The sequence below is a fragment of the Nomascus leucogenys genome, chromosome 22a, assembly GCF_006542625.1.
Source record: "Nomascus leucogenys isolate Asia chromosome 22a, Asia_NLE_v1, whole genome shotgun sequence".
NCBI classification, from domain to species: domain Eukaryota; kingdom Metazoa; phylum Chordata; class Mammalia; order Primates; family Hylobatidae; genus Nomascus; species Nomascus leucogenys.
Genome location: NC_044402.1, coordinates 27,879,233 through 27,903,055, shown reverse-complemented (window position 1 = coordinate 27,903,055; position 23,823 = coordinate 27,879,233). Strand labels below are relative to the sequence as shown.

Here is a 23,823-nt window from a genome sequence, read left to right as displayed (position 1 = left end):
AATTACCACTTTAAAATAATCTTACTTACAAAGTCATATTAACACAGCATTATCTATCCATTCTTTTTTTTTTTTTTTTTTTTTTTTTTAAAGACAGGGCCTCAGTCTGTTGCCCAGTGGTGTGATCATGGCTCACTGTAGCCTAGACCTCCTGGGCTCAGTGATCCTCCTACCTCAGTCTCCCAAGTAGGTAGGAACACAGGTGCGTGCCACCATGCCTGGCTATTTTTTTTTTGGCAGGGATGGGGCCTCACTATGTTGCCTAGACTGGTCTCAAACGATCCTCCTGCCTCAGTCTCCCAAAGCATTGTGATTACAGACATGAGCCACTGTGTCTGGTCTATCCATCCATTCTTGGGGTATCCAATGATCTCATAATGAATCATTCAAAAACGCAAGCACCTGTTATATAACAGGCACTGTGCTATATACTGCATTGAGTCTATACACGAAGCAATTACTCCACCACCCTCTAGTTAGTATACTCTATCTGTAAATGAGACAGTTCTATTAGGGTAAAAAGGCAACTCAAAACTGTCATTGCCAAGAGGTGCCCAAGGAAACACAATGACTAAATATAACGTAGTATCCTGGATATTAGAAAATTAGATATAAGAACAAAGATATTAGTTAAAAACTAAGGAAATCTAAATGAAGTACAAATGCTATTACAGTAATGTATTACTATTGGGTAACTATTTGAGACAAAGGTACCATATTGAGGTAAGATGTTAATAATAGGGGGAGAGCATGAGCTCTCTCTGTACTATCTTCTCAACTTTTCTGCAAATCTAAAACTATCCTAAACTAAAAATTTAATTTATAAAAAGGCCAAATACTATAGCCAGTTTGGTTTTGGGACCTCTCAGCTTGCAACATGGCTTAGTGGCAATTTGACTGGTCAATCTGATGGGATGACATGCTCAAAATATCGGAACTAACTCTCATATATAGCATGGCCAAGATAGGCCTTTAAATTGGAAGTAATTTCCTGAACTTACTTCCCTGGGCTGTCTCTGTTTTTATACCTAAGGATCACAAATATCTTTTTATACTTAAATTCTCCTGCCTCAGCCTCTTGAGCAGCTGGGATTACAGGTGCCCGCCACCATGCCCGGCTAATTTTTGTATTTTTAGTAGGAACAGGGCTTCACCACGTTGGCCAGGGTGGTCTTGAACTTCTCACCTCAAGTGAACTGCCTGCCTCGGCCTCCCAAAGTGCTGGGAGTGCAGGGGTGAGCCACCATGCCTGGCCTGGCCATAATACTCTCTATAACATCTTTCTGCATGAGTGACACGGCTGCAGTTATGATTAAGACTTTCACTTACAGGTTCCTATATGGATGAATCTGAGGGCTATTTGGGCTACATGTACCTGACAGACTCTTCTTTTGTCTTGATGCTCCTCTGCTCTCACTTCTTTCTTTGCTAAATTAACCTCAAATCTGATCAGAAAATCTACTTTTGTCTCGTATCTCTACTAGTGTCTGGATGTATTCTAGCTGAAGCAGCAGAGTCACAGGTCTGGACAGCAAGTATTTACTTTGGCCAGAAGTGACCTTTAACTTCAGGTGTAAGGAAGACTCTTGATGAATGGCCTGGTCTCTTCAGTTGGAACTTTTCTTTTTTTTATTTTTTCTCCTTTTACTGAACTGCAAATTAGAAGAGTTCCTATTTATCAAAACTCAAAGTGTGGTTACGGAACTTTAAGTTTTCCTCTATCATTTTAAGCTTTAGTCCCTCTGATAATCAACCAGTCAAGGCTGTCATTCTAGCTGTAGATGGCCTCTGCTATAATGAAATAATCACCCTTTTAGGCTTTCAACCCTGTCCAAACTGTCTCTGCATTACTCACTACTTTTTCTTTTAAAGTTCTCTTTCACTTTTCTCTGACTACTCATTCAGTTTTTGGTCATTTTTACTATTTTTCTTAGTCAATGAGGTTAACTTTGAGGTCTTGGGGAATAACAGTATCAACAGTAAAAATATTATCACCAAAAAAAAAAAAAAGTTAACATTTATTGTGATAATGCATTTAACTGCTTAGAATAGCCAGACACCATTGAGATCACTTTACAGGCACTGATCACTTAATTTTCACAACTGCCTTATGAGGTAGGCACTATCATTACTGGAGGAAGGATTCAAACTCAGGCTGTCTAATCCAAAGAAAATCACATGGCATTTCCCTCCCAAAAATATCTAGTTTCCTACTGAGTCTATATCGCTGAAAGTAAAAATTATATCATAAATATTTTTAAAACAAATCTGTCATTTGGAGCAGTTAATGTATCTGTTAATAAGTTGGGTTGGTTGAAACTGTGGAGCCTTTAGAAAGTAACTGGTTACTGCGAGGCTGAGGTGTGAGGATAACCTGAGTCTGGGGAGGTCGAGGCTACAGTGATTGTGCCACTGCCCTCCAGCCTAGGTGACAGTGTAAGAACATTACAAAAAAAAGAAAAAAAAAAAAGATAGACAAAGAAAGTAACTGGTTAGTAGGCAAAGAAAATGGTCTATAACAATATTTTTTTCATTTTATTCTTATAATCAGTATATCCACTTGATGGCAAATGTCTAATTGAGACAAGAGGCACTGCACTGCTAGTTACGAGGCATTTTCTAAAACACAGAGGATGGGAAAGAAGAAATCGTAGCTCAAGAAAACACGAAACTGTCAATTGTAGGAAATTCTTTCCCACCTCCCTCCTTCCTAGACATTATAGAGCAGGCAAGTATCTTTTTTTTTTTTGAGACAGGGTCTTGCTCTGTTACCCAGTTGGACTGCAGTGGTGCGATCTTGGCTCACTGCAACCTCTGCCTCCCAAGCTCAAGCAATCCTCCCTCCCCAGCCTCCTGAGTAGCTGGAATCACAGGCATGCGCCACCACATCTGGCTAATTTTTCTATTTTTTGTAGAGATGCGGTTTCACTATGTTGCCCCAGGCTGGTCTGGAACTCCTGAGCTCAAGCGATCTTCCCACCTCAGCCACTCAAAGTGTTTGGATTACAGGCGTGAGCCACTGCGTGCGATCGGTATCCATATGTTGAAAGTTCTTTTGTGAGCTGACGAATGAACAATTGAAATACATGGAGCTTCTTTTACTCCAGGCAGATATTACATAGAAAAATAAGTGCTCTTGAATGTGGCTTTTGTTGCACAATAAAAATTAAAAAAAAAAAGAAAAAGAAAAATATATGCTTAACAAACTCTCACTAATAATGGAAATAAGGATGATGAGAACTGCTCTTGACAACAGTTCTATATTCCTGGAACCTACCGTGAGAAAGCACTGGTGACTTCTGATATAAAAAAATTCATTCCTCTTTAGATACCTGAAAGATTTTTTTTTTTTTTCTTTTTTGAGACAGAGTTTTGCTCTGTCACCCAGGCTGGAGTGCAGTGGTGCGATCTTGGCTCACTGCAACCTCCACCTCCTGGGTCCAAGTAATCCCACCTCAGCCTCTTGAGTAGCTGGGACTGCAGGCATGTGCCACCAGGCCCAGCAAACTTTTGCATTTTTTGTAGAGACAGGATTGTGCCATGTTGCCCAGGCTGGCAGCAAACACCTGACCTTAAGTGATCCGCCTACCTCAGCCTCCCAAAGTGCTGGGATTACAGATGTGAGCCACGGCACCTGGCCAAGTTGAGATTTTTTAAGGAATAAAAGAAAGGGATCCTCCCACAAATGTATAATCTTGATATCTTAAGCGTGGTTAGGAAGAAATATGGGCTAAAGAAGCCTATAAACAGAAAACAAAAGAATTAAGAAAACCTGAATACCTTACTGTCCCAGTTATAATGGTAGCCTACGGTCACCCAACGCAGTTTCTCCAGTAAACTTCGGGGTCTCCATTTAGTCACTTCTTTACACCTGCAAAGATTGGTGACAAAAGAGGAATTATTCATGTAAAATGGCAGCAATAGCCGTTTGTATGGACTCTGGAGTTAAATTTAGTATTACATGGTATAAGCTGTTAGCCAAGACTCAGTAGGAGAAATTAGAAGAGACAAATGAGTAGACCACAGATACATTAACAGAGAAAAACATGTTAGCACTTCTAATTTATAATCCTTTGTTCTAAATCCTCTGCTGAATGGGGTCAACTTTAAATCACAAGCCTCCAGCATCTTGGTAATGATAAAATAAATGACAACAATGACAAATGTCTTTACCTGTCCATGGGAAATGGTACCAAGAACACTATGGGCAATCAAAAATATGACTTACAGAACATTTTCAGTTTGGTTTGCTAAAAGCAGGGTACAGTTAATCACAATGATTTCTATGTCTATAATGATGGTGGCTTCCCAGAATTGCAGGTTGGGAAAAAAAAAGTTTTTGTTTTTTTTTTATAGTGTATAGTACAATAAAAAATAACTGGTTTAACATGACTTCTTTAACTCTGTATGACATAGCTTAGATAACCGAGGCTTAGCTAACAATTAAGGCACCACTGTAACTGATTTGGTTTCTGACATACCCTTTTTCAAACCACAGGAGGTTTCTGTAAAACCGAGAGGTGCTCTTTCTGCAATTACATATTGTCTGATCAAATCTATGTGATTAACTACTTTTTTTTTTTTTTGAGACAGAGTTTCGCTCTTGTTGCCCAGGCTGGAGCGCAATGGCGCGATCTCGGCTCACCACAGCCTCCGCCTCCTGGGTTCAAGCAATTCTCCTGCCTCAGCCTCCCAAGTAGCTGGGATTACAGGCATGCACCACCATGCCCAGCTAATTTTGTATTTTTAGTAGAGACAGGGTTTCTCCATGTTGAGGCTGGTCTCGAACTCCTGACCTCAGGTGATCCGCCTGCCTCGGCCTCCCAAAGTGCTGGGATTACAGGCGTGAGCCACCGCGACCGGCCCACTACTCTTCTTCTAAAGAGGAAGCTTGTTTGGCTCACCTCCAAATATCTAAAAATGTGAGAATGGTAGGCCTAATGATTTAATTTTTCTCTGTTATTTACATCATTGATCAATCAAAATTTTTTTTGTCCAAAACTATGGCTGTTTAAAAAAGAAAAAATCAGATTCCTTTAAGGAATCTGATTGTGACAGGAAATGGCAAATGTAATAGAAAGTCTAAGGAGAAATTAGAGGGAAACTGAACGCAGGATAAAGTCTACTACTAAAGTAAACAGCAGACTTTGAGGGGCACGAGAATTAAGAAAAAGGAGAGCTCAAAGTCAGCTGTCAAATCAGTTGGGGCTTCTTGGCAGAGTTGGGAGTTGAGCACGGCACTGAAGAATGGGCAGCATTTACATAGGGAGTGATGCAGTAGGCAATATGGGCACACAGCAAAAGCAAAAGCAAAGGATTTATTGATACCCACACTGTTCAGTGGCACTCATCTTGATGTCTGACAAAGACTTTACAGAATAGATGCTATCTGTCCTCACAGAGTTTACATTCTATCTAAGAAAGACATCATGACATATACATACATGAAGACCAGCAGATAAAAAGAAATGGACAAACACTGATTTTTTTAGGACAGATGTGCAGAAGAGACACAGCAGACTTGACTGATGGTCTGCTTACAAAGATGGTACTTGGCAAGGTTCACACAATTCTCTGAAGTGTTAAGAGTGGCTTACTGCACCTAACTGTGCAAACAATATGGTTTATGGTCAACACCTGCTTTGCTTCTGGGAGTTTGTGATTTTGGCATGTGTCAGGCAGAGGCTGCCTACACGACAAGCTCCTAGTAAAAATCTAGGCACTGAGTTTCTTTGGTAGACATTTCACAGATTTTGTCACAACCCATTGTCGTATCTGGTGTGACTTCTTGGGAGAGGACTTTTGGAGGCATGCACCTGATTTTTCCTGGACTTTGCTCCAGGCGCCTTTTCCCTTTGCTGATCTTGCTTTGTATGCTTTCACTGTGATAAATCTGTGAGTACAACCATATGCTGAGTCCTGTGAGTCTTCCTGGCGAATCATCAAATTTGGGTGTGGTTTTGGGGACTCCCTGACACAACAGGAGACAGACAACTAATAATTTAGGGAAAAATATAAGGCTTGGCCACTGACAGCAACTAGCTGATTTGAACAATTACAATATGGATAACAACCACACATTATTTAATATTTGTGCATAAAAGCTGAAAAATGAAAAAAATGTAATGTAGTTATTAACACAACTTGAGGTCTACCAATGTTTATTCAGCTAAAGGTACAAATAAAAGAACTCCCTGATGTTCTCCTCTAGAGAACATGTTCTATTTTAGTAGCCTGAGACAGAAAAATAAGTATGACTCATGTGGACTTTGTGGTTAATGGAAATATAAACGTAGTTCCAGAGTTACATAAGCACCCTACAGAGGTGATCCATTCTATTTCTCTTTCCAAGATATTACTTCGTAGCCAATTCCTTATTTTAAGATAATCTCTAGGATACAAGAAAATGCTGTTAAGAAAAGGATGATGATGATGATCTTATGAATATTGAAGCTATGTGTTTTTGAGGAGGGGGAAAAAGAGAGATGGTAGAAGTGGCAGTAAAAGATGAAAGAAGTTGGTCATCTAAGACTGGAATCCAGAACTCAAAATAGATGGCACCCTGAGTATCTAAATGGCAAAGAGTCTTTTCAAAAATTTTATTTTTTGGAGACGGTATCTCGTGTTGTAACCCGGGCTGGAGGGCAATGGCACGATCTTGGCTCACTGCAACCTCCGCCTCCCAGGTTGAAGTGATTCTCCTGCCTCAGCCACCCAAGTAGCTGTGATTACAGCATGCACCACCACACCTGGCTAATTTTTGTATTTTTAGTAGAGATGGGGTTTCACCATGTTGGCTAGACTCATCTTGAACTCCTGATCCCAGGTGATGCACCCACCTCAGCCTCCCGAAGTGCTGGGATTACAGGTGTGAGCCACTGCACCTGGCCTATTTTTACTGTTAAAACAAAAAAGAAAAATATAGAGATGTAGTCTCACCACGTTGTCCAGGATGATCTTGAACTCCTGACCTCAAGCAATCCTTCTGCCCTGACCTCCCAGACTGCCAAGTGAGCCACCGCACCAAGCTGCAAAGAGTCTTTTTTTTTTTTTTTTTTTTTTTACAAAGTCCAGGGGTATTTTAACACCTATTATGCTATGAATCCATAGAGAATAGGTTCCAGCAGCTCAGGCTCCCTCCCATTTGTTCTCACAAAGTGTGCTTCTCTGGGTGGGGCAGGCTGGCATTTCAGTTGAACTCAGGTACCTTTCTCTTTGGGTTCTTTTTCTGATTACTTTACTACACGTTTCAGGAAGCTATCTCGGCTCTTAAGAGTGCTTAATGTGCTCAATGCACACATTAATTCTCTTGGCAAGAATCTTGCCCTTAACTTACTTGTTCACAACAATGCCAACAGCATGCTGGGGAACACTGTAGACTCTTCCAGTTTTGCCATGGCAACATTTGTGGGCCATTCCTTTTTGAACAGTACCCATTCCCATTCCCTTAATGTCGACAATATCATCCTCCTTTTTTTTTTTTTGAGATGGAGTCTTGCTCTGTCGCCTAGGCTGGACTGCAGTGGTGCAATCTCGGCTCACCGCAGCCTCCACCTCCCAAGTTCCAGCGATTCTCCTGCCTCAGCCTCCCGAGTAGCTGGAATTACAGGCACGCATCACCACGCCCAGCTAATTTTTGTATTTTTAGTAGAGACAGGGTTTTCCCCTTGTTGCCCAGGCTGGTCTTGAACTCCTGACCTCAGGTGATCCAACCGCCTCAGCCTCCCAAAGTGCTGGGATTACAGGCATGAGCCACTGCGCCCAGCTGACAATATCATCTTTCTTATAGATGCGCATATACATGGCCAAAGGAACAACTTCGTTTTCTAAAAGGCCTAGAAAACATCTATCAGGTACCTCTCCTCTTTCCCTTTGTGTTCGTCATTTTGGCAAATTACTGGAAGATGGCAGTTCCAGCTGAAAGGTGCAAAGAGTCTTAAGAGCTCTACCGAAAGCCTTTATAGAACCTGTCTTAATTACAGAACCCACTTAATTTTTGCCGAGTGTTTCTCAAACTTTAATGTACATCAGAATCATCTAGAAGGCTTGTTGAAACTCACATGGCTGGGTCCAGGCCTAAAAATTCTTATTTAGCAGGTCTGGGGTGGGGCCTAAGAACTGCATTTCTAGTAAGTTCCCAAATGATACTTATGCTGCTGGTCCAGGAATTACACTTTGAAAACCACTATTCTAGCCCAAACTAAAAAACAAAACACAGTACCTTCCATTTCTTTCTAGCTCAATAACAGATTGTTTTATTCTTTTTCTTCTTTTTTTTTTTTTGAGACGGAGTTTTGCTTTTGTTGCCCAAGCTGGAGTGCAATGGCGTGGTCTTGGCTCACTGCAACCTCCGCCTCCCAGGTTCATGTGATTCTCCTGCCTCAGCCTCCCAAGGAGCTGGGATTACAGGCATGCACCACCACACCCGGCTAATTTTGTATTTTTAGTAGAGATAGGGTTTCACCATGTTGGCCAGGCTGGTTTCGAATTCTGGACCTCAGGTGATCCACCTGCCTCAGCCTCCTAACAGTCATAGCTTGCTGCAGGCTCAAGCAATCCTCCCCACGCTCAGCCTCTTGAGTAGCTAGAACTACAGGTGTGTGCTACCATGCCTGGCTAATTTTTAATTTTTTTGTAGAGACGGGGTCTCTCTATGTTGCCCAGGTGGGTCTTGAACTTCTAGCTTCAATCAATCCTTCTGCGTTGGCCTCCCAAAGTATCAGTATTACAGACATGAGCCACCGTGCCCAGCCTCATTTTACGAAGAATCCATACTATTATATCAATGTCAGACTGATCTGAAACAATAAATGTAACAATAATGCAGCTTTGGAAATAATTCAAAAGGTGACAGTACTTTAGACATTTGATATGGCCGCAACAAACTACTTTTCCACCAAAAGATTTAGTCTAATATTTAAGAACAGAGGATACATTACTATACATACAGGTTTATGTTATTAACAATAAAAACTATCGAAATTATAGTGACAGCATGAATAGAATCATCCTGTAATATACCTTTTCTAATTTAGTTCCTTTTCTAAGAAGCCAAAATAACATCTCGCACTGGGAGCAGTGGCTCACGCCTGCAATCCCAGCACTTTGGGAGGCTGAGGTGGGCAGATCACTTAAGGTTAGGAGTTCAAGACCAGCCTGGCCAACATGGTGAAATCCTGTCTCTACTAAAAAACCAAAAACTAGCCAGGCATGGTGGTGGGTGCCTATAATCCCAGCTACTCAGGAAGCTGAGGTATGAGAATTGCTTGAACCCAGGAGGCTGCAGTGGGCCAAGATCATGCCACTGCACTCCAGCCTGGGTGACAGAGTGAGACTCTGTCTTTAAAAAAAAAAAAAAAAAAGGACTCTAACTGTATGATTAAAAGAAAGGCTTGGAGCTGGGTGTGGTGGCTCACACTTGTAATCCTAGCACTTTGGGAGGTCAAGGTGGGCGGACTGCCTGAGCTCAGAAGTTGGAGACCAGCCTAGGCAACATGGTGAAACCTCGTCTCTACTAAAAATACAAAAAAGTAGCCAGGCATGGTGGTGCACGCCTGTAGTCCCAGCTACTTGGGAGGCTGAGGCGGGAGCCTGGGAGGAGAAGGTTGTAGTAGGCCAAGATTGTGCCACTGCACTCCAGCCTGGGCAACAGAGTGAGAACCTGTCTCAGGGGAAAAAAAAAAAAAAAAGGCTTTGAGTTTTTGCGTTATATTATAGAGGATGACTGGTCCAGGGATGTTAAACAAGCCAGAGTCAAGTCTTACTTTGAAAAGCATTAAGTTCAGTCCTCATAACAAAAAGAAAAAAAAGCATAGCTTAAAAACTTGCTTACTGCAAGGAAAGTTGTGATCTTTGAGTGTCTATGCCATTTTGGGGGCAATGACATACATATTTTTGTAACATATTAGACCTATGTAAGTGCATTAGACCCTCATTTTATATTCTCTTCTGAAAACCTCATTTCAATTCTTGCCTTTGTATTTTCTGAAAGGAAAGTAGCAACAACTCTTAATATCTGCCTTCAATATATTGAGAGCAGGACTGGCCAGCACTAAACATTTCTTGTCTTAGTACTATTTAAGGACCCTTCTGGTTAATCATGGGCCTCCTGGGTAACAAAAATTACAAGATTTGTTCTTGAACACTGTGAATAGTAAGGCCAAAACCATTTAACATGCTTCCGGATCATTTTTAAGCATAAAATACTGAATCACTGAACGGGGTGGGTTGTTCTCTTTTTAAACCTGACTTGTCCAAAAGGAGGTCAAGAAGGATCAGTACCAATACAACTCTCACCTTGAATAATGCAGGAAATATGTTGGCACCTAATACATCTTTATCCAACTATCCAAGAGAATGTGTTCAAGCAAACATGACCCTAATTATTAGGTCTCACTAAAAAAGAAACATGCTATGCTCCCTGCTGCCTTCTCTAGGCACTAGCAGGAGGATGATTTATGGGTGGGCTGGCCACCTTCTCCCCTGGTGAATGTGCTCATACAGCAGTTTGCTTGGTTTCTGTCATGGGTAAGTGCCTTACGTAAGCGTTGGCATTTCTCTTAGCAATCTTTTTTTCTTTTTTGAGACAGAGTCTCATTTTGTCACCAGGCTGGAGTGCAGTGGCGTGATTTCGGCTCACTGCAACCTCCACCTCCTGGGTTCAAGTGATTCTCCTGCCTCAGCTTCCCAAGTAGCTGGGACTATAAATGTGTGCCGCCACGCCCAGTTACTTTATATATATATATATATATTTTTTTTTTGTTTTTGTTTTTGTTTTTGAGACGGAGTCTCGCTCTTTCACCCAGGCTGGAGTGCAGTGGCGCCATCTCGGCTCACTGCAAGCTCCCCGCCTCCCGGGTTCACGCCATTCTCCTGCCTCAGCCTCTCTGAGTAGCTGGGACTACAGGCGCCCGCCACCACGCCCGGCTAATTTTTTGTATTTTTAGTAGAGATGGGGTTTCACCGTGGTCTCGATCTCCTGACCTCGTGATCTGCCCGCCTCGGCCTCCCAAAGTGCTGGGATTACAAGCGTGAGCCACCGCGCCCGGCCTACTTTTTATATTTTTAGTAGAGACAAGGTTTCACCACGTTGGCCAGGATGGTCTCGATTTCTTGACCTTGTGATCCACCCGCCTTCGCCTCCCAAAGTGCTGGGATTACAGGCGTAAGCCACTGCGCCCGGCCACCCCATTCTTTCAGTGTTTGAGTGCTTCCAGTTTTCTCTCCCTTCTCAACTTGACACTCCCAGTCACTCGCTGCAAATGGACATCCAATGCCACCTTAACTGCTAACATCCTTTTGCTATCTTGCAAATATTCAGTCTTATCTAACCGTCTTCTGTTCTAAACCTTTACCATTCATCTTAAGTCCTTAATTTTGTTCTCATTTCCTTCTATGTCAGTGAGAAAACAGAAGCCTGCTCAAATGATCCAGTGAACAATTTCAACTTTCCTCCCCGACACCACTAAACTTCTGTAAATTTTCACCTGATCCTCCTGGTTTCAGAAGTGGTCCTACTTCTTTCTTCCAAAGCTAATTCTCTACCTATACTATGTCCTATTTCCCTGACACAGCCTCTGAGGCCTTTCTCCATTAACAGAATGTTTCTTCTCATACTTTCAAGTCCTCTTCTGAACTTGTTTTTTCCTCTTGGCCTTCAAACATGTTTAATACTCCTACATACTTAAGAATAAACAACAAAAACATTTTCTCTGTCACTTATGCAAGCTACCCTGCTTATACCTCACCTCCTTCTACCCCCTATCTTTCCTTCCCTTTATAACTTTTAAAAAATTCAACATTTGCCTTTCTCACTCTCTCCCCTCACCATAATCTGACTTTTGTTTACGCCACTACTGAATCTAGTTTCTTAGTTTTCATTACACCAATTAATTGTCAAATCCTAGACCTATTTGACATGGCTGGCCCTTCTCTTGGAATATTTTCCTGTCTTAGCCTCTAACAGCATTTCTTCTGTTTTTCCTCATATCCTTCTGGCTGCTTGATGTCTTTTCCTGCTCTATTTTCTTCACCCTGTGCTGATGCTTTCTGGGGCCAACAGCCTTCTTTTCTACAGACGAGAAAGAAAAGTGAAAAGAAAAGAAGAAAGAAAATCACATCTATTTTCAGCGCTTCACTATGGCCTTTACGTGTAACTCCCTCATCTCATTTCCTTCTCTCCGCGTCCCTCTCACCCTTATGTTACTCCTAAGCTCAGTTCTGTATTTCCAAAATCATGCTGGACATCTCCACCTGGATACCCTACAGGCATTTCAAAAACAGTACGGCCCCAACTACACTAAGGATAGTCTCTGCTCATTCTTCTCTTCTTTCAATACTTATTTCCATTACAAGCCTCAGTATTACTCTCACTGCCATGTAAAAATCTGTAGATAATTGTTAACTTTCTTTTCTCTCACTTTTTATAATTGCTTGGTAACTAAGCTCTGTAGACAACATCTTTTTGAGGCCTTTATCATCTTTTGCATGGATTAAACTAAATTCATTTTTTTTTGGCCGGGTGCGGTGGCTCATGCCTGTAATCCCAGCACTTTTGGAGGCAGGGGCGGGCGGATCACGAGGTCAGGAGATCGAGACCATCCTGGCTAACACAGTGAAACCCCGTCTCTACTAAAAATACAAAAAATTAGCCGGGGGTGGTGGCGGGCGCCTGTAGTCCCAGCTACTCGGGAGGCTGAGGCAGGAGAATGGTGTGAATCTGGGAGGCAGAGCTTGCAGTGAGCCGAGATTGCACCACTGCACTCCAGCCTGGGTGACAGAGCAAGACTCCGTCTCAAAAAATAAATAAATAAAATAAAAAATTCTTCTTCTTCTTTTTTTTTTTTTTTTTTTTTTGAGACAGAGTCTCGATTGTTCTGCTTTTGCTCTGTTGCCAGGCTGGAGTGCAGTGGCGTGATCTCAGCTCACTGCAACCTCTCCTCCCAGGTTCAAGGGATTCTCCTGCCTCAGCCTCCCAAGTAGCTAGGACTACAGGTGCGTGCTGCCATGTCTGGATAATTTTTGTAGTTTTAGTAGAGACGGAGTTTCACCATGTTGGCCAGGATGGTCTTGATCTCTTGACCTCGTGATCCGTCCACCTCAGCCTCCTAGAGTGCTGGGATTACAGGTGTGAGCCACCGCGCCCAGCCTAATTCTCTTTTCTTTTTTTTTTTTTTTTTGAGACAGAGTCTCATTCTGTCGTGCAGGCTGGAGTAGAGTGGTGCGATCTTGGCTCACTGCAACCTCCACCTGCCGGGTTCAAGCGATTCTACCACGTTCAGGCGTTTCTCTCACCTCAGCTTCCCTAGTAGCTAGGATTACAGGCGGCTGCCACCATGCCTGGCTATTTTTTGTATTTTTAGTAGAGACGGGGTTTCACCATGTTGGCCAGGCTGGTCTTGAACTCCCAAACTCAGGTGATCCCCCCCCCCCCCCACCCACCTCAACCTCCTAAAGTGCTGGGATTATAGGCGTGAGCCACCACACCTGGCCTGAACTAAATTCTTAATTGTGCTTTTTGCAACCACTGCATTTTCAGTCAATTTCCTCCACTACCACAGAGTTATTTTTCTGAAGTGAAAAATCTGTTATTAATCCTGATAAATACCCACTGTTAATAGGACAAAGTCCACACTCTTAGATGGCACGTAGAGCCATTTATATTCTAGCTCTAACTAACCTTTCTAGTCTCATCTCCAATCATTTCCCACAAGGTATGCTATTCTCACGTTTTTCATGGCCGTGCCTCTGACTATACAGTTTTCTCTACTGAAATGCTCTACTCCACTCTCAGCCTAGCAGATTTTTCCAATTTGTTTTTTCATACAGTTTACACTCACTTCTTCTGGGAAGTCTTTCTCCCAGCCATTTCCTATATTGTGCCCCCAAAGCACCTTGTAACTTCTATTCAAGTATACATGCTTTGGTATTGTAAATTCCTTATTTAAGTACCTGGGTTCCTCCTTTAACAGTCCCTCCCTCACTGGCTTTTATTCTTCTTCACAGCTATCCTAGCATCACATATTTTCTAAGACACAAATGTACATTATTTAATAAATTAGTGAAAATAAGAAGAAAAGCTATATAGTCTCTAAATGATCCTTCTCAAATTTAGCACTGTTCTTATTGGACTAATAAAGAGGGAATATGAATTTAACTGAAATAATATTTACTGAGCACCTTCTAATATATACAAAGAACTGTGGTAAGAATCAAGGCTACAAAATTTTCAAGATGGGAGAGGAAGGCAATGGAAGGAGACAAGGATAGATGACTCAATTCACTAGAATAAATGCTATACTAGCATTATAAACAGTCTTAAAGAAGTAGAAAGAGGAGAGGATTAATTCTGCTTCCACAATGAGGGTAACAGTGGAAAAAAGCTTTCATAAAAATAGATAAGAGTATTTCATAAGCTAATTTACAGAATAAAGCTAAGTTGTTATTTGGCAACTATGTTGCACTTAATTAAAAAAAAAATCAAGCAAAAAAGTTTAGAAAACAAAAAATAGCGCCATCTTTAAAAAAAAGTGGCAATAAACAAACAAACCAAAGCAAGAAGATAAAGAATAAGGGGAAGTAGGAGATTCTTGTTGACTGAATGATAAGGGAAGACTTTCTTCTAAGATGATATTAGAACAAAGACTTCAAAGAAGCAAGACATTGTTGACCTAAGGGAAGAGCTTCCTAGGTATAACAGCCTGTACAAAACAAAAAAATCTTGAGCATGCCTAATGTGTTTAAGGATAGCACTGGAGGTCAATGTGGCAGAAAAGAACAAATGAAAACGAAATGAGGTAGGAATGGTAGGAAATGAGAGTAGAGAGGTAGCTGCGGGCCAGGTCATCTCGGCCTTACAGCCATGGTTAAGAATTCTGGATTTTTTCTAAATGTGATGATGTTATGTAACAAATAATTTGACTGGTCTTTGTCCCTGGCTCCTGGTAGGGAGCTTCTAAACCCTTGAAATTTCCTGAGTGATAAAAGTGTCACTGTTAATCAAGGTGGGCCCTTGGAAACACACCTGAGTTTGTGCTACGAAGGGAGGCTGGGTAGGAGGCTACTGCAGTGCTCTAGATAAGAAATGATGGCAGCTTAGACCAAGGCAGTTGTGATGGAGACGGTGAGAAATGACTGAATTTATTCTGCCTTGAAGTCTGGGATATATACTACTAGAGGGTTGCATTTAATGTTTATTTGAATCCTTGAACAGCGGCTGCATTCTGTGTCTGGGATATGCCATGTTAGATTTATCTGGTCTCCTGTTGATGAACTCTTAGGCTGTTTTGCATTTTTTTTTTTTTTTTTTTTTGAGACGGAGTCTCGCTGTGTTGCCCAGGCTGGAGTGCAGTGGCGCAATCTCGGCTCACTGCAAGCTCCGCCTCCTGGGTTCACGCCATTCTCCTGCCTCAGCCTCTCCGAGTAGCTGGGACTACAGGCGCCCACCACCACGCCCGGCTAATTTTTTTTGTATTTTTAGTAGAGACGGGGTTTCACCGTGGTCTCCATCTCCTGACCTCGTGATATGCCCGCCTCGGCCTCCCAAATGCTGGGATTACAAGCGTGAGCCACCACGCCCGGCCTGCATTTTTTTTTTCCTGTTACAAACAATGTCACAATGAAGATATTTACACATAACTTTTTTTTTTTTGAGACGGAGTTTCACTCTTGTTGCCCAGGCTGGAGTGCAATGGTGTGATCTCGGCTCACCGCAACCTCCGCCTCCCGGGTTCAAGTGATTCTCCGGCCTCTGCCTCCTGAGTAGCTGGGATTATAGGCATGTGCCACCATGCCTGGCTAATTTTGTATTTTTAGTAGAGACGGGGTTTCACCATGTTGGTCAGGCTGGTCTCGAACTCCTGACCTCAGGTGATCTGCCCAACTCGGCCTCCCAAAGTGCTGGGATTACAGGCGTGAGCTACCATGCCCGGCCTGCACATAACTCTTGTACATTTTTACAACAATCTCTAGCTATGCCATTCACTTTGAAAAAAAAACAGAACTGAGGTACTCTAATTTTTTGAACAGTCCTTAAGTTCAAGTATTTTTTTAAAATAATTTTTGCTTTTGCTTAAGTTCAAGTATTTCTTCTTCATTTCCTATTTAAAGTTTTTTCTTCCCTGACCATAGAATTCTAGAAAATTAAAACCAAAAGGATCTTAGAGGTCCTTTACTTCAATGGTTCTCAATGTCAGGGGATGTTACAATACCTAATCAAAATCTCCAGGGGAACTGTTTTGAACAACAAACTCTCTCCTGTCCTGAGAGACTCTGGCAAAGTTGGGAGAGCTGCCATGTACTGTCCACATGACCCTGACTGCCCATGATTCCATTACCCTGAATGGCTTATCCAGCTGAATACCTTCATTTCTCACATGAGGAAACTGAAGCACGTATCACATAGTGACACAATGAAAACTTGGCCTTAATCGATTTTCAATGCTGCCAGTACAATGTCTGAGCATATCAATTTCTTCCAACCCTTGACAACATATGGCATGACCATCAAATTTTTTATTTTTGCTAATTTATTAGACAAAAACAAGGGTATCTCACCATTGTTTACAGGATGATTTATTACAGAGATTCATCTGAGCTATCTTAAAAGACAGCTGGGATTTCTGCAGAGTCATATATCAGAAGGAAAAAAAATTACTTGAAAACACAGGCTGGTTTAATAGCAGTAGGTTCTCTTGGACTAATTTTACTGAACCACGATCTTCCTTTCCCTTACTCTCAGTTGTGAAGACACTACTAAAAGCTTGTGGACAGGGTTTTCCTCACTGCTCCTGTCGATACCATACCCTACAGACCAAGGTTTAAAGAAAAACCACTGAATTTTACTTCTCCTTTCCCCTTAAGAAAATCTTCTCTTTACTCTGTTAGAATCGGCATGACAGTTTCCGAAAACTACAACATTAAGGCCACGTAACACCAAACAGGACACAAAGTTGGTAAAATGGTTTTAACAGGCACTTTGAAGGACTTCTCACATATTATCTTGTTTAATTCTCATACTATTCAATAAGGAAAGAATTGTTATGAGACACAGAAAGGTGAAGGAACTTGCTCAAGGTTACACAGCTATTAAGTGGTGGAGCTGGGATCTGAACACAGTCAGTCTGACTCCAGAACTGGTGCTCTACATTAGTGGTTCCCAGCCTTTTTGGCACTGGGGACCAGTTTCATGGAAAAGAGTTTGTCCATGGATGGAGTGGGGATGGGGGGTGGTTTGGGGATGAAACTGTTCCACCTCAGATCATCAGGCATTAGATTCTCAATAAGGAGTGCGCAACCTAGATCCCTTGCAGGTACAGTTCACAACAGGGTTTGCGCTCCTATGAAAATCTAATGCTGCCGCTGATCTGACAGGGGGCGAAGCTCAGGTGGTAATGCTCGGCTGTCTAGGTCTGCGGCCCTGTGGTTGGGGACCCCCCTGCTCTACATCACTAAACCCTTTACTATCTGGCCCAAATCCACCTCTCCTCCTTCATGTTTTACCAATTCTGCCTACTCATGGCTTCCAGGAAGCATTTTCTATAATCTACCTCCAACCTAGCTACTTAAGGTGACCATTCCCATTACATCTTATAATGTCTATCCCTACATCTACCAAATTGTATTTACTTATTTATTTTTAGAGACAGTCTCTCCTCAGCCTGCTGAGTAGCTAGGACTACAGGCACACACCACTATGCCCAGCTAATTAAAAAAATTTTTTTCGGAGGCGGGCACAGTGCCTTACACCTGTAATCCCAGCACTTTGGGAGGCCGAGGTAGGCAGATCACCTGAGGTCGGGAGTTCGAGACCAGCCTGACCAACATGGAGAAACACCTACCTCTACTAAAAATACAAAATTAGCCGGGTGTGGTGGCACATGCCTGTAATCCCAGCTACTCTGGAAGCTGAGGCAGGAGAATTGCTTCAACCTGGGAGGTGGAGGTTGCAGTGAGCCAAGATCATGCCATTGCACTCCAGCCTGGGTGACAAGAGCAAAACTCTGTCTCAAAAAAAAAAAAAAAAAAAAAAAAAAAAAAAAAAAAAAAAATTTTTTTTTTCCATAGAGATGGGGTCTTGCTATGTTGCCCAGACTGGTAACTCCAGGCCTCAAGTGTTCTTCTCACCTTGGTCTCCCAAAGTGTTGAGATTACAGGCATGAGCCACCAAGCCCAGACCCAAATTGTATCTAATTATCTGTCTGTATGTTTTTGAACATAACTAAAGTACAAATTTCTTGAAGACAGGAACTGTTTTTTATCTGCCTTTGAATCTCTAACACTAAAGCACAGTGTCTGACACATAGCAGAAACTCAATAGGTATCTATTTAATAAACATAAGAAAGTACACATCCTATGCTCTTGTCTCGCAGGATGATTTATTCTGTCTTAAATATTGTATCTTTGCTCAGGCTGCTTTCTCTACTCAGTAGACTTTTTACTTTTCTGACTGGTAAACCCCTACTCATTTTTGAAGATTAGTTCAAATGGACAGTGAAAGGAGGATAACCCAATCAAAAAATCATTTTTTCAGGCTGGGCTTGGTGGCTCACACCTGTAGTCTCAGCACTTTGGGGGTCCAAGGTGGGGGGATCACTTGAGGTCAGGAGTTGAGACCAGCCTGGCCAACATGGCGAAACCCCATCTCTACTAAAAATACAAAAATTGGTGGGGCATGGTGGCGGACGCCTGTAATCCCAGCTACTCAGGAGATGAGGCAGGAGAATCATTTTAATCCAGGAGGCAGAGGTTGCAGTGAGCTGAGATCACGCCACTGCACTCCAGCCTGTGTGACAGAGTGAGACTCTGTCTCAAAAAACAAAAAACAAACAAAAAATCATTTTTTCTTCGTTCGCACTTCTACTCTGCCTGGAATAATTATTTCCTCCTCTATGCTCCCATAGTATTTTTCTAAACCCCATCATAACACTTTCCGAGCTCTACAGTAATTATTCCCACAGGTAATGCATTCTTGCCAGAGACTATGCACTGCTGAGTGCAGGGAGAGTGCCTTTATTTTTCTGTGTCCAATGCCTGGCATCGTGCCTGACACACTACTGACCCTCATTAAATATTTGTGGAATGAATGAATGAATGTTGAAGCATGAAGGTGAAAATATTAGTTCTTCTCATGAGGAACAACTGACCTATCATAAAACGGATAGTACCACTGAATCCATCTAGGAGGGTAGAAGCAAAGAGCTTTTGATGTTACCTTTCCTAGGATACCACAAGCCTTCAAAGGAACTCACTTTAAGTGCAAAAAAATGGCTGAAGCTAATGGAAATGGATCATGTGATGATTAATGAGGATGAACTCAATTATCTAAGCTATGATAAGCAAGTCTTTAAAATGGATCTCAATTTACTATAACTGTCAAAGCATCTGTCCAAATGTTCCTGGGGAAAGAATACAATTGTGCTGTTTTTGCTTGGAAACAATGAGGGGAAAAAAAAACCCAGCCAGTCACTTTTACTGCATTGTTACAGAACAGTTCCTTCAAAGACCTGTGATGATCTGAGTATTAACACTTCATTCTGATTGACAAGACTTACCTCAGGAACTCTTTGCTCTGTTCCCACAGATCTTGGGTCGCTTCTTTAGACATGTGTTTGTCCAGGTTACATACATTAGGTTTCTGGGAATATAACTTAAGGCACTGTTTCACCCAGTGCCACTGGTAACCTGGGAGGAAGGGGTTTGGGATAAAAATAAACCCTATACAAAAGATGGGTGGGAAAAAAAGAAGAGGGAGAAATTCTCCATCAGTTATCCAAATAATTTTGACATCTTTATACTCACTATTTTGTTATTTACTCCCCATATTTTTTTGGTCACACTTCAAGTTAATGAACAGGTAGGTTTTGATGAACATTAGACATCTACCACTATGCAAATGTGTCTGGCTTTCTGGGTATTCTCAAGAGAAATAAATATTCCACAATAACTGTGTTATCCCAAAGCAAACTTTAGAATTGGAAGTGGTAAAAGTACACCTCTAATTTTTATCAGGTCTTGACACTTAAGAGTCATCCAAGACTTCTTTACCTCCCTATTTCATTTATTATAGGCATGATTACATGAAATCTTTTAATGAATTTTAGCTAAAACATAGATTTGAAAGTCATCATCTAATGAATGGCGTGCTGATTATTGGTCTATTTTCTCTCAGTTTCAAATCCACTCTTCTATACTTAGCTTCATAATATGGGGCTGAGACCCTGCCAACTACATTTCTTATTTGCCAGCTGGCTGTCTGCTAACCTGTGCCTATAAGGGTCACTAATGGAAGACTGGAGGGCGGAAGTTGGTTCTAATGTAGTTTTTTCACATCACTAGAATCAGCCTCATTATGTCCTCTCCTCAGAAGTCTAAGCCCCAGTTCCATGTAGTCCCTTTTCCAAGCTTCTCAATGTAGTAATCCCAAGCTCTTTTGTTCTTCCTCTCAGTTGTAGGGGTGACAGTTGCTTCCTGCAGTTACTGTCTCTGTAATATCTCAGTGTTTGCAAATTCCTGCGGTTAGTGTCTCTGTATTATCTCAGTGTTTGTAAACAACTACAGCATGCGTGTTAAAGATCTTTGTGACCTTGACAGCAACATAACCTCATTTTTCTCTGTAAAAGATTAATAATAGGCCGGGTGCGGTGGCTCTCGCCTATAATCCCAGCACTTTGGGAGGCCGAGGTGGGCGGATCACATGAGGTCAGGAGTTTGAGACCAGCCTCGCCAACATGATGAAACTGTCTGTACTAAAACACAAAAATTAGTCGGGCGTGGTGGCAGGCACCTGTAATCCCGGCTACTCGGGAGGCTGGGGCAGGAGAATCACTTGAACCCAGGAGGTGGAGGTTGTAGTGAGCCAAGATCACGTCACTGCACTCCAGCTTGGGCGACAGAGCCAGATTCTGCCTCAAAAACAAAAGATAAACAATAATATTTAACTGGAATCCTATGCATGGTAAAGATTTATTCATTCATCAAACACACAATGTGTGCCAGACACTTTCTTTCTTTCTTTTTTTGAGATGGGGGTCTCTCTCACCCTGTCACCCAGGCTGGAGAACAGTGGTGTGATCTCGGTTCTCTGCAACCTCTGCCTCCCGGGTTCAAGTGATTCTCCTGCCTCAGTCTCCCAAGTAGCTGTGATTACAGGTGCCTGCCACTGTACCCAGCTAATTTTTTTTATTTTCAGTAGAGACGGGGTTTCACCATGTTGGCCAGGCTGGTCTGTACTAGGCACTTTCTTAAGAATTAGAGGTCAGTGCATGGCAGGTCTGGCATGCACAAGGTGAGCTGGGCCTGGTCTTGTCCTACCTGGGGCCTGCCTGGCCTGACCCTAGCCCTGGCCTTGCCCCAGCACCCGTCTCCCATGGGAGTGGCACTGCTGGCTGAGAGCATAGGCCTGGCCACGACTGACTTCAGATTGGACATCATATGGCTCAGCTCAGTGGCTGCGAGGGAGCCACCTGTGTAGCTGTACTAGCCAGGGACCTTACCCTCATGAGAGCTCTGTTCCTGTCTGTCACCAGTGGCTGTAGCTTCTGGTAGGAGAAGAGTAGTAGAGGCAGTATGCAGTCAGATAAAGACCAAATACACTGATAGATGAGCAAAGATATCCTGCTGGTGGAGAGATACCCCTCTGAGGTCCAAATGGAAGTAGATGCAGATGGAAATGGTACTAAGATATTCAGGTATGCTTTTGACAAGCACTGAGGAAGAGGATGGGGAAGACTCCTTCATGAGTTGCTGTGGGAGCACAGAAGAGGCATGACCCCTGGGTTCCAGGTGGCACATCTCAATGCCCTGACTGAGGACAATTGCCTGGACAACCTGTAGCTGGTGCTGTGGGGCTGGTGGCCCAAACCCAAAGAGACCTCCAGAAGAGGGAGCAAAGCTTGTACTGGCTTGCAATTCAGCAGCTTCCCATGGACCCCAAAGAAGAGCAGTGACCTGTCCTAACTGTGACCTGGTACTATAACACCAATGGAGATGTGGTGGAAGAGTTGAATTCTTACACCTACTATAGTAGCATTACCCTTCCTGCACAGTGATTGAGAAGTAGCTCCAGGAGTTCAACATCTGTGGGTGCTGCCAGGTGGCCCGGTACTGAGGCTCTGAGTGCCAGCAGGAGCGGGCTGGCCACCATGAAGCACTGTCAGGAGAGGAAGCACCCCTTCCAGCATGAGCTCAGCTGGAGCAATGACGGGCAATGGAGCTGCACATGCTCGCAGTCCCTGGGCTCTACCTTGGGCACAGCAGACAGACTCGTGGTTGAACCTGGAGGTGCTGAAAAAGCCAGCTGTGGGCCCAGAACAGCCACCAAGAGACTCTCGATGTCACTGGAAGTCTGTATGAAGATGGCGTCCCCTCCAGTCTTAATCTCCAGCAAAGACAACTGGGAGACTCTGGTCAGGATGTTTCTCATTATTTATATGTTAATAGGTTTGTAAATACACGTGCAGGTTTTTTGGGAGGAGGCACTGAGAGGGGTAGAAATTACAAATAAAATCATTTGCTGTAATAAAAAAATAAAAAAATAAAAAGAATTAGAAGCCGGGCACGGTGGCTTGGCTGATGCCTGTAATCCTAGCACTTGAAAGGCCAAGGCAGGCAGATAACTTGAGCTCAGGAGTTCCAGACCAGCCTGGGCAGCATGGTGAAACCCTGTCTCTACAAAAAATATAAAAATTAGCCAGGTGTGGTGGCATACACAGGTAGTCCCAGCTACTTGGGAGGCTAAGGTGGGAGGATTGCTTGAACCCAGGAGGCACAGGTTGCAGTGAGCCAAGACTGCACCACTGTACTCCAGCCTGGGTGACAACAACAGACTGCCTCAGAAGAAAAAAAAAGAATTAAAGAGATAAAAAACCTTGTCTGGAGAGGGGGCAATAAAGACAAGTTAAACTCCTTTTTGTAAGACCAGCTATGAAAGAAAATAAAAACTTAGGCATAGTCATAGAAAAATAAAGAGTTAAGAGGGTAGTTTTTGGTTTTTAAGGACTGGCAAGACCTAAGTACGCTTACAGATTGTGAAGAAAGAGCCAACAGGGAAGAGCCAGTTGGAAACAGAAGAGGGGAAAGAAATAGAGCAAGGTCTTGAAAGCTGGAAGAGGTTTAAGAAGGTGACATGGATCAAGAGGGTAGAGAGACTGGCTTTGAACTAAAGGAACTCCTCCTCCTCTATGACTGGATGGTGGAAATGAGAACATTTGCTTATAAGTGTGGCGGTCATTGAAGGCTCAAAAGGTTTGTGCCTGAAGGACTCAGTTTTCCCAATATGATAAATAGCAAGGTCATCTCAACAAAAGTGAGCATGGCTGGACAGGTCCTGAGGAACAAGAAGGAATCTAAGCAATGATATAAAAGCCAAGCATCATATATTAGTGTAATGTTCCTCTTGCAAAAGGATTTTAAAAACAGATGAACAGACTAAAGCTTAAGGATTTCTGAATTAAATGCTGGCAATAATTTGAAGGTCTTCAGTTCCTGGTTGAACTCCAGATCTAGTCTAGACCAGAGGTCAGCAAATGTTTTCTGTCAAGAACTAGATAGTAAAGACTTTAGGCTTTGACAGTTATTTGGTCTCTTTATTTTTTATTTTTTTGAGACGGAGTCTTGCTCTGTCACCCAGGCACAATCTTGGCTCACTGCCACCTCCACCTCCCAGGTTCAAGTGATTCTTCTGCCTCAGCCTCCTGAGTAGATGAGATTACAGGCTTGGACTACCACGCCTGGCTAATTTTTGTATTTTAATTTATTTTCTATTTTTATTTTTTAGTAGAGATGGCATTTCGCCATGTTGGCCAGGCTGGTCTTGAACTCCTGGC

At 42.6% G+C, this 23,823-nt stretch overlaps 1 protein-coding gene and 1 pseudogene across 1 annotated transcript in view; one reads left to right on the top strand and one right to left on the bottom strand.

Moving 5' to 3' along the window:
* ALKBH1 (alkB homolog 1, histone H2A dioxygenase) overlaps positions 1 to 23,823 on the bottom strand; it is a 36,619-nt gene that overhangs the window by 3,470 nt on the left and 9,326 nt on the right. Inside the window, exons 3-4 of the mRNA XM_030802662.1 lie at positions 19,552 to 19,714; positions 3,781 to 3,871 (exon numbers count right to left, since the gene is read on the bottom strand). Of these exons, the coding sequence (XP_030658522.1) occupies positions 3,781 to 3,871; positions 19,552 to 19,714 (254 nt within the window). The remainder of the gene's footprint in view (positions 1 to 3,780; positions 3,872 to 19,551; positions 19,715 to 23,823) is intronic.
* On the top strand, positions 21,595 to 22,446 carry LOC115832470 (annotated as a pseudogene).